The following is an 11,289-nucleotide window of genomic DNA, read 5'->3' on the forward strand; positions in this document are numbered from 1 at the left end:
TATGTTGATTCTTCCAATCCAAGAACATGGGATATCTTTCCATCTTCTTGTATCCTCTCTAATTTCTCTCAGCAGTGGTTTGTAGTTCTCATTATAGAGATTTTTCACATCCTTGGTTAACTCAATTCCTAAGTATTTTATTTTTTTGGTGGCTATTATAAATGGGCAGGCTTTCTTGATATCTCATTCTGCCTGTTCACTATTGGAGAAAAGAAATGCTACTGATTTTTGTGTGTTGATTTTGTATCCTGCTACTGTGCTGAAATCATTTATCAATTCCAAGAGTATTTTGGAGAGGTGTTAGGCTGTTTGATAAATAGGATCATGTCATCTGCAAACAGGGACAGTTTGACTTCATCTTTTCCAATCTGGATGCCCTTTATTTCCTTCTCTTCTCTGATTGGCTAGTACTTCCAACACTATAGAACACAGCATCTTAACAAGGTCACTTTGCCATGCTTCGTTACAAGGTCCTTGAGCCATGGTTAGCAAAGATGCCTGTCTGCTCTGTGAGGTATCACAGCATCCTGGGCAGAGTCAGCACTGCAGAAGAGAGTTTTGGCAGGTTCCAGGTTATTGATGGCACCTAATGGCCTCAGTTCTTAACACAGAGAAGGTGATAGCAGGTGTCCTCTTGTTGGAGAGTTTCCAGGTCTGTGAGCCAAATGGCATGTTTGCTGGGCTGTGGCATGTGTTCAGCATGTGTGTCTGATTTTGGACTAGTGTCCATACCTCCTTTAGAGGAAGTGATACTCTGTGGCCTCACAACCATCACCAGAGGAGAGACAGGCAAAGTGGTCTCTGAAGTCACACAGATGTGTGTGCAAATCCACTTCCCACATTTTACTGGTCAAGGGACCATAGACCAACTCTCCACGTCTCTCCTTATTTGTAAAACAAACTTCTCTAAGAGCTAACATTTATTGACTGCTTATAATGAGGCACTAAGCATTTTTATGTGGATTGCCTCATTTGGTCTTCATAACAATCCAGTGCAGTAAGTCCCAGTATTATTCCCATTTTACAGATGAGAAGACTCAGGCTTTGAGATGTTAAGGCACTTTTCCAAGGTTGTGCAGAATTTAAACCCAGCCTGTCTGACTCCAGAGCCTCTGCCTTCTTAACAGAGTTGATGCAAAGATTAAGTGAGTTAATGTTAAACTAGGCAGCACAAAACTTGGCCCGATGTGTGAGGTCATGATGTTGGTGAGGAGCAGGGAATTACAGTAAGCTGAGTCTGATGGAGGCCAGTCGAAGTAGTGATAGGGGCACAGAGCAGAGCGCTGACTCTACCTGGGAAAGTTCACCACAAGCCGACACCTTCACTTTACAGGTGAGGATGCAGAGATGCAGTGAAGGTGAATGTGTTCTCCAAGGTCGTACAGTTAATTACGGCCTGACTCTTGATCAGAACCGATGCTGCCAGCTGAGCACGGTGTTGCTTCCGCCCCAGGTGGTGAACCTCTCTGAGGCTGCCGGGCCCTGACACACTGGCTGTGAGCCCACCACACCTTTTACTCCAAATCTCCATCCTCACTGAGTCAGTCTCCACTGCTTGCCATGTCATTCAGCTGGATTCTGCTGCCCATGCCTGTCCTTGCTTCTGTGTTTTTCTATGCGTGGGTACGCCCCTGCCCTCTTCAGTGACTTCTTTCCTCTTTTCTCGCCCCACCTGTTGCATCATTCCTGGGAATGTCACCATCCACGGTGTTGCTGTGGCCTTCTTGTCTGGTCCTACCATGGGGTTCCTGTCTCTCCACCGTGATGATCACTGGCACCGACATCCCTTGGGCCCCATCGTTGTGCAGACCTGGAGGCTGGGTCACTGACTGACACACACAAAATGCTGGCTTGGTTGTTTGAAATCCTTGCCACTTACTGACCGTATGACCCTGGGGAAGTTATTTAACTTCTCTAAGCTTTGTTTTTCTCTCCCATAAAGTGGTGAAAATATCAGGAGCTGTGCCAGAGATTTGCTCTGAGGGGCAAGTGCCATAAGGTTCCTAAAGCATTTGGCATGGTGCCTGGCTCAAAGTAAGCGCTCCATAGATATGCTTGCTGTGGTTATTTTAAAATCCCTTCCCTGACTTCAACTTTTTTTTTTTTTTAACCTCCTGCTTATCCTTCATCTACATTCCAACTGTCAGTTCCTAAATCCTTGCTGTTCTCCAGATTCCAGGTTCATTTGCCAGCCTGGAACTTATGGTCCTCTCTTTGCATGATGGCTGGTCCCCTAAATTACAAGTTCTTGCTTCCTTCTTGGTACATTGCAACCCTCTCCAGGAACTGAAAACCCGTCCTCCACAATTGTTTGCCTGTTCCCTATCACGTTCATATTCATTTTCCCAAGGTAGCTATTTCATGCCCTTCCCAGTCTCTCAGGTGTCCTCACCATAGCACACACTGCATGTGTAACTATTCAATGAATTATTTTAAATGATCACTTAATGTACATTAGACTAGCCTGTAAGTTCTGTGAGGCAGCGACCTTATCTGATGTGTTTGTGCCATAGCCCCCAAACCTGGGATGTGGGCACAGCCCACCTTCACAGTGACCTCACCCCGAGTTGATAAAGACGATCAGGGCTGTTGAACTTGACGCATTTCAAATATGTCAAGGAAATGGTCCTCCCTGACCACTTCTCTCTATCTTTATCCACTACTCTTTTTCTTCACTTTTGTCCTTAAAAAAGACAAGTTCTTCCACTTTTTCTTTGTCCGTCTCCTTCTCTAATATTTGCTTTCACCAACTACTATTCTTTTGCCTCTTTAATCTCTCTCTTCCTTCGCTCTTTCCCTTCTGCCTGCAAACACACCTGGGAAGAACTTACTTTGGACTCATATGGACCTGGTTGGGAATCCCGGCTTTCCTCTTGCCATCTGTGTAATCGGGCAATTTATTCAACTTCTCAAAGCCTTAACTTCTTCCTACGGAAAGTGACAGTGATACCATCTCATGGATCAGCATTGCTGTGAAAATAAATTGAGCTGGTGTTTTGCAAAATCCTTAGCAAAAAGCAGAACATACACGACTTTCTGCCCCATATCCTAAATAAGTAAGTAAAAATACACCCCTACCTTCCCTAGGTCTTACTACCTTCCCTAGCTAATATCAGACAGAAGCTCCTTCAGTCTCCTGCCTGAACTAGAACCTTCCCTGCATTCACACACAGCCTTTCCTCTTTCTCACCATCCTAATTCTGTTCTCGGGCCTGTATCTTCTACCTTCTTAGGGGCAACATTTTGACAGTGAGGCTCTTTCTTTCTTTTAACATTAACTTCTTGTTCTCACCAAGTCTTTTCTGATCAGATCAACATTTAAACATACCCAAGGCTGTCTTAAAAAAAATATGTATCTTTCCTGTCCTCACGTTTTCTTCCATCTGTGCTGTCTTCTCTTTACTTCCTTCTCTGCCAAATTTCTTACAAAAGATGTCTAAATGAACTGTTTCCACTTCCTCCCCTCTCATTCATTGCTACACATACCACAGCATGGCGACGGCCCCCATCACGCCACTGAAACTGTTCCTGCTGAACTGTGGCTGCTGAATCTAATAGCCCCTTCTCAGACCATACCCAGCTGGACCTCTGGGTAGCGCGGGACACAGTGGCCCCTTCCTCCTTCTTGAAATGCCCCTTCTGTAGCGCTGTGCAGTCCTCTCTCTCTCTTGCTCTTTCATAGGCTTCCTGGTGTGTACCTGTCCTATAAGGGGGACTAAATAATTTGTAGCTGTATTATTGTTAAACACCAAGTCTTACTAGACAATTTCTAATTACTGAAATAAACTTTCTAAATTCTGGGCCTTGTGCGTATGGTTCCCTCTTTCTGAAATTCTCCTCTCCAACTTCCCTTCCTTCTTTTGCTTTGCTTTTTTCTCCTCAACTTCCCATCTCAGCTGAGAAGCCTCTTCCTCCCACAGGTCTTCCCTTCTCTCCTTAGGGCTGGCTCAGGCGCCCCTCCTGGGTCCTTTCTTAGCACCCCATGCTTTCCCTCGCATATAACTTATCACATGAGATCATAATTACCATAATTATGTTTTCTTGGCTCAAACTGCCCTTTGATGGTGAGTTCTGTGAGACCACAACTGTGTCTGCTTTTAGCACCTAGCAGAATGTGTGGGTCACATAAGTGGTGAATGAATGAATGAATGAATGAATCAGTGAATGAATGAAGACGGCACTATTACTATATTGGGCTGGGAAATATACCTTAAATTAAGTTTTTCATGCTACATTTTATTAGTTGTGTGAGATCAGGCAAATCCCTTCTCTCGGCATCAGTTTCCTCATCTATAAAACGGGTGGAAACAAAACAACACTCCTAAGAGCACTTTGCAGTTGTTATCTCTTTTAATCCACACAAAGACCCAACAAAGCTGAGACCTATATTAAAAGAGAAAAGTCTGCACCTCGCCCAGTAAGGGGCCAGACAGAGTTTCCTTAGCAGGGTTATCTTCACCAATACTGTTAAGGGAGGCAGAAAGGTCATTTTTCCCCGTATCTATAACAACATTGAACTTGCTTACAAGTGCCTGTTTTTGTTCAATGAAAAACATAGCAAAATCTGACACAAACAACAAACTTTCCTACTGAAGGAATTTAGTCTCTTCTGGTTTACAAACAGCAACAGGCTCTTCCAAGTTACTCTTGCAAGCCACTTCCTAGCTACTCATTTATTTAAGTGCAGTCTTTTAGGGACCTCCTCGCACCCCTTTCCTTCCCACTCCCTGACTACAGTGGGAAGCGTGTTGAGATGGAGGCAGCAGGGGAGAGCCTCTGGCCTGTGGTCCTCAGGTCCTCCCCATGTCCACTGATAGTGTAACTTGCAAACTGGTTGCTGAACCAGCCCCTCCTCTGTTCTCAAGGGCACCGAGTCTCCTCGGAGGCTTCTTCTGTGGATGTTTTTCCATCCAACCTCTGCCTGTAGCCCCTGACACAGGGGCCCCTTCCACAAGCAGACACACTAGCTCTCAAATCTGAGTTCCCTCTGGAGCCTGTAAACTTCTGGATCTCCTCCACGAAGAACCTGGAGGGGACAGGGTGTGTGTGTGGAGTGGGGGTGGCAAAGAGAGTATTCATGAGGGATTTAATGGGCAAGGGTTTTCTGATTTCTTCTCTGATGTACCCCAAGAGCTTGAACTGTACTTTGTATAATAGTAGTTGTTTAAAAAACATTACTGAGTTGAATGAATGATTCAGAGAACATCTCTGACTAAACATTGCCATGTCATTGTTTTAGGCTCACTTTGATCCTCAGTTTATCTTGGGTTTCTACTCCCTTCTCCCAGAGTTTTGAACCCAATGTAGGAATGGGGTGGGAAGTGCCCTGAGCAGACCTCTCATCTGGGTCTAAACTGTGTTACTTTCCTCTTCCTTCCTCAGCACAGAAACAATTTTATTTCGATTCTGCCTGATGGGAAGCAACGTTACATTACATTCTGCTTTCTCTGTACTCCGTGGCTTAGAGTGAAGGTGACCGTGTGTACTGGGTTTTGCCGTGTTGGTCATGGCTTATGCCTGTCATCCTGTGTAATTAACAGTAGTGCCCCTTTACTCTAAAAAATGCCCTGGCTTGCATGGTAAATTGCATGGCCATCCTACTTTTCATAAACACTTTCAGCTCAGGCCTCTAAACTTAAATCACTTTATGATTTAAAGCTTAGCATTGGGAATCCCATTAAAAACCCTTTTCTCTCTCAGATTCCTGGCTCTTGATATTACAAGTGTTGGCTTTTTGACTATCATTCTAGTGTGGACATTAGAATGTCTATTTTGAAAGACAAAAATATACAATGACTTTTTATTAGGAGACATAAAAATATTTCAGAAAAGTAAAAATAAGCATTTAAATACATCAGCATCGTGGTACCAGCAATCCATCACATGATCTTGGCCAGGGCACTGCCTGGGTGCATATCAGATGACGTCAGATGCCCTGGTCATCCCATCATCTAGAATTAAGACTTGGTAACATTTGGTCCTTCTAGTGAGTTTTAGAAAAGAACTCATTATCTACAGAGTCAGTTTTAATCAGTGTAGTGCTTCTTTGGTCTAGGTTGTATCTCCCCTCTCTGAGGACAGATTATAGAAAACTATAGCTGTTATTCAATTAGAAGAGAGTGTGTTAAAGGTTGAATTCATCCATAAAAAATATTTTAAAATAAAGCATTGACTGGATGCATAGGCTAGCAATAAATGTGATTTCCCTTTCAATGTGATGTGGGGACATTGTTCAACTTGTGCTGATTAGGAGCTCTGCTGGGCCACATGCATGACTCTGCTTAATAAAAGTGAAAGGATGTATTAATTGTTAAATCATTTGGTAGAAAAGTTATAATCAATCCTAATTCAAACATATAATTTGATAGTCAAGATCCTTTTAAAAATAAAGAATGCCTGGAATAAAACATCAAAATACAGGGCCTCAAAGGTTTTGTAAAAGAGCCTTGGAACCTTGGCGATGTAACAGAAGGGCACGACTAACTGAATTTCAGTTGGGTGCTGACTTTTGGATGTTTTTCGGGTAGTAGTAAAGGATTTGCCCTGAGCCATTCATACCCTCCTCTAGTTTGTCTGGTAACAGATCGTGTGTTTTCTCAGGGTGGTTGACTTGGATTGGGATAGGGAATGGATTATGTGCATTACCTTGGCCTAATTAGCAACACAGTCTCACCAGTAGACCCAGGGGACAGCCAACTCTGCATTAGGGGACGGGCAGTGACCACTGAGGGCTGATTAGAAGTGACTAGACCTACCCGCATTTGTTACTGCTATGGCTTCCTAAACACTGCTCCCTGACCTCACTAGGACCCTTGAATAAGAAGCATGGCCTTGCCTCTGAGGGTACCTGTGTCTGAGAGAATCGAGTCCTCAAGGAGGTGTGGAGGAGCAGTGGGCGTGGACAATTAGGGGATCCTTATGTTGTTACTGCCCCTTTCTTTCTTTCTTTTTCTCTTTCTTTCTTCTACAGTTCTTGAACTTAAGATCTGTCCTATCTCTCTCCTCTTCTACCCACCTCCGCACCCACAGATGGGGTGGCCGCCTTCCGCGCCTTCCTGAAGACAGAGTTCAGCGAGGAGAATCTGGAGTTCTGGCTGGCCTGTGAGGAGTTCAAGAAGACCAGGTCAACTGCAAAGCTGGTCTCCAAGGCCCATAGGATCTTTGAGGAGTTTGTGGATGTGCAGGCTCCGCGGGAGGTGTGTTGTCTGTGACGCCCATGCTGTCAGACTTCTACCCGTGGCTTGGGCTCCTGCTTCTCTCCTGGGAGAGGCTTCGAGCCAGTTCTTTTACTGAACCGATCCTCACTGCTCTGGTGGCTCCTGATGAAAAAGGGTCATTTTCAAGGAGCAGAAGCCCAGGGCTTTTCTATCAGAGGAGCTCTGTTAGGAAGGTTTTAGCTCCCTGTCAAACCTGTGCTGGCAGGAACTGTGTTGCTACAGAAATTTTGCAAGGATAGATGGCACTGAATTCACGTTCATTCTCCTGGTGGCAGGTGGCATAACTTAGTGGAACAAGTGTTTGCTTTGAGATTTTGTTCCAATCTCAGCTCCACCACTAACTAACTGTGTTATCTCGGTCAGGTTATTTAACCTCTCTGTGTCTCATTTTCCACAATGAAAAGACTACACTGAGTATTAGGGATAAAACATCTGCTCAATATTACAAATATTGGAAACATATATTCAATATTACAAATATTACAAAAATGCTCATTAACGAGTAATTAAAGTTATTTATATTATTTTAATTACTTCTAATAATAAGATGAATTTCTATGTATTGCTATTTGGAGTTATAATGCAGAATTTTACTTGAAAGAGTTTAATAGAAGAAAGATGTTTGCTGTCTATAAGTTTAGGTGCATTGCATATCTTGAGCTCTTCAGTTATGCTTTGACTTGGGATGCATGAGGTCTTTACCAGTTGGCGAGGATGCTCAAGGCCCCCGTGATGCTGGTTGGAGCAGAGATGTACAGTCTAACTGGGGTGTCTCTTCACAGGGCATTCGTTGCCTTGAATCTAACCCTTTGCCTGAGATCCCTGGATTAGGATTCAAGTGATTTGGGGTTTTGCTTTAGTTCCGTTACTAACTTCCCATACTACTGTAAACAATCTTTTTAGTCTCTTTTTTCTTCAGTGTCCTTATCTATAAATTGGGACTAAGAATATCTTGTCTTCAGACCTCACAGCATTCTTGCTGTGATCAAAAGGGATGGCTTCCATGAAAGCAGTCTGAAAACAGAAATCACTTTACAGTTACAAGTTGCTGCCGTTAGTAATTATTACATAGCTAGGGCCAACTGCCAGGCACCTTGGCCCTTGAGGGCTGTGACCTTGCTCTCTGTTTGTGTCTCCAGGTAAACATTGACTTCCAGACCCGAGAAGCCACGAGGAAGAACCTGCAGGAGCCATCCCCGACTTGCTTTGACCAAGCTCAGGGAAAAGTACACAGCCTCATGGAGAAAGACTCTTACCCCAGGTTCCTGAGGTCCAAAATGTACTTAGATTTGCTGTCCCAAAGCCAGAGGAGGCTCAGTTAGACCTCAGATGGGGACTCTTGGAAATCACCGGCTTTCCCCTCCCCTTGCTGCCAAGACCATATTCTAATGTGAAATGTCATAAGTGTTCAATAGTGGTGGCATTTGGGGTGGTGGGCTGGGGGTGAGGAGGGAATGAAGGGTCATTCCAGGGTATTGGCCCAGCTGCCGGATCTCAGACTCTACTGCATTTACCTGTGTTTGTGTTTCGGTTACTTGTAGCACCTTGCCACTGTCACCCTTCTCTGGATCAGCAACTCACCCTTCATAATGCCTTAGTTCACTGTGCTGAGAAGGCAGATTCGCTGTGCTAGGCTAATCTGTAAATAATGCAAATGCAATTTCCACCACCTCCGTACCCCTCATAGTTAGGGTTCCTGATTCTCCACTTGTCCTATACCCCTGGAAAGAATAACTGGAAGACCTGGGCTCACATCTGTGATGTGCTGTCACAATGCAGTGGCCAGCCCCAGTGCTGGGACCTCACAGCTTAGGAGAGAGGTCTTTGTGGAATCCCAGGTGACCTCTGGGAGAAGGGGCGAACTCCATGGAGTTGGTTGTTTCTTCCATTTCCATTGAACCATTGTGAAAAGCTGTGGTCACTGCCCATCTTAGCCTAGGCCTACTCTTGCATTTCCAGAAAGGGTCTTGGGAGATGTTCTTCATGACTTCTGAAGTGGAGCTGCCATGAAGAAAGATACAGTTTGCAGATCTTTCTCAATCTTACCAAGGACTTTTCCAGAAGTCGAATGGCCAGGGAATGTAGCACCAGTTGACTGTTGTGCGATGGGTCATCATATAACCTGTTTGTTGCTTCATGTATGCTCTGCCCTTGCCTCCCTGTGACACTGCACATCACTGATCTCTTAGGATGACAGACAGCTTGGCAAAGGGAGGTGAATTCCCATAGCACAAACAGCTCTCACGGTGCCTAATACTTTCCCTATCTCTCCACCTCCCCCTTCCATGCAGGTCATGTAATTATGATGGGGGAGAATGGGAACTGAGGCTGACACTCTTTTTCCAGCTTGCTTCCTGGGAACATGCTTTCTCAGAAAGGTTCATCTCCTGGCTATCAAGAAGCAGCTTTCTTCTGGATCTCTGACCTTTTGGGACTGAACATGAAATAGGAGGTGTGGCTAAGAAGATCACTGTGAACATCTGGCTGTGTGTAGAACCTTCCTAAAATGCTTTCATGGTACCTTGGAGCTATTCTTGAAAATGTGTCAGGAAACTCTTCCTTGGAGGGTGAGTGAGCAGCATGGAACCTACTCTACCTACCCAGGAAAAAGCTGACTTTGGAACAAAAAGCAGTGCCCAGGAGATGAATCCTCAGCAGAGAGACCAGAAAGTGGAAGAGGAGCCTGGAAGAGGCCAGTCTCCAGGTGGACTGACTCACAGAGAATGTGGTGGAGATAATATTGGGATAGTTCACCACCAATAAATTTGGATTCATTGCAGAGCTGCAGAACTTTCAGCTTGACAAAATGAAACAGCACATGATTAGACATGAGCTCCAGAGTGCAGGTGATGGAGAATTGGGCTGAAGCATTCTCCTATTGTGTAGTGATGAGCCTTTTTAGGTTATGCTGATATTCCAGTGTTTGTATTCCTGTCCAGCATCATTGAGAATCTCTTCCTTCCTTGGCAACAGGTGGGCAAGGCCAAGAAGGCCACTGAGTCCCACTAGTGTTAGGGCACTGCCCTGCCATGGTGGCACATTGTTATCTGTGAGTGAGGGCGGGAGTGACTGTGTGAACCCCAGGGAGAGAGAAGAACACTTGCCTCCTAGCCTTCATGCTGAAGGGACCTGTGGAATTTCATGTTCCAGAACTCCCAATCCTCACGTGGGTCTTCCTAGTTAGATCAGGTAGTATCCCCACCCCCCTCAATCCTGGTAAAAAACCATTCTTAGCTAAAGCTGCCAGAATTAATTTAATAACTAAATTCTCTAACAGGGTATTTTAAACATTGTTTACATATGAAATGTGCATCTGCTGCCAACTGTACTGTCAAATTTGAGGTGCATACAAATTGGAACTGCACAGTTATGGAAATGTGAAATGTTCTGAGAGGGGCCTTTTCACCACTTCCACTATCCCAAGGGGAAAAGTCTCGACAGGAGTCTCGTGTGGTGGTCTCATTTGGGGCCTAGACTTGTTGCCAACTATTGGTGGAATGAAGGCTTGCAGATGGTGGTGTCATGGTGCCCTGGTGGCTTCCTCCCACAGTGGGGAGGTGTGAAGGACCAAGCTTGGGTATCCTGAGTTTTGCAGCTAAGCAAAGGGATGTGGGCGTGTGTGCATGTGTAGAGGAACACGATAGCTATATTTGTGGCACTCCTGTGGAGTGTCTCTGTGTTCGTGTGCATGTGAAAATTGTGAGCATTAGACTAGTACACCGCAGGCATGGTCTTCCCATGGTGGGGAGCTTTCCTCACACCCTGCCTACCCTGCTTCCCATGAAAGGCACAGAGCCCTCTGCTCTGATGCCGACGGCATGTGTAGAGGAACACGATAGCTATATTTGTGGCACTCCTGTGGAGTGTCTCTGTGTTCGCGTGCATGTGAAAATTGTGAGCATTAGACTAGTACACCGCAGACATGGTCTTCCCATGGTGGGGAGCTTTCCTCACACCCTGCCTACCCTGCTTCCCATGAAAGGCACAGAGCCCTCTGCTCTGATGCCAACATTAGGCACATTGGTCATGCCAACCCAGATTTTGATCTGTGATGAAACAAAGAGAAATGTTT

General features: G+C 45.0%; 1 protein-coding gene across 3 annotated transcripts in view; it reads left to right on the forward strand.

Annotated features, from left to right (window-relative positions):
• Positions 1–11,289, forward strand: part of RGS8 (regulator of G-protein signaling 8) — a 31,403-nt gene that overhangs the window by 17,000 nt on the left and 3,114 nt on the right. For all 3 annotated transcript variants that reach the window (XM_008584439.1, XM_008584438.1, XM_008584441.1), the window contains 2 exons: positions 7,030–7,196; positions 8,357–10,774. In XM_008584439.1, the coding sequence (XP_008582661.1) occupies positions 7,030–7,196; positions 8,357–8,539 (350 nt within the window). In that variant the 3' untranslated portion in view covers positions 8,540–10,774. The remainder of the gene's footprint in view (positions 1–7,029; positions 7,197–8,356; positions 10,775–11,289) is intronic.

The sequence above is a fragment of the Galeopterus variegatus genome, unplaced genomic scaffold (assembly GCF_000696425.1).
Source record: "Galeopterus variegatus unplaced genomic scaffold, G_variegatus-3.0.2 Scaffold3261, whole genome shotgun sequence".
In the NCBI taxonomy this organism is placed as follows: Eukaryota; Metazoa; Chordata; class Mammalia; order Dermoptera; family Cynocephalidae; genus Galeopterus; species Galeopterus variegatus.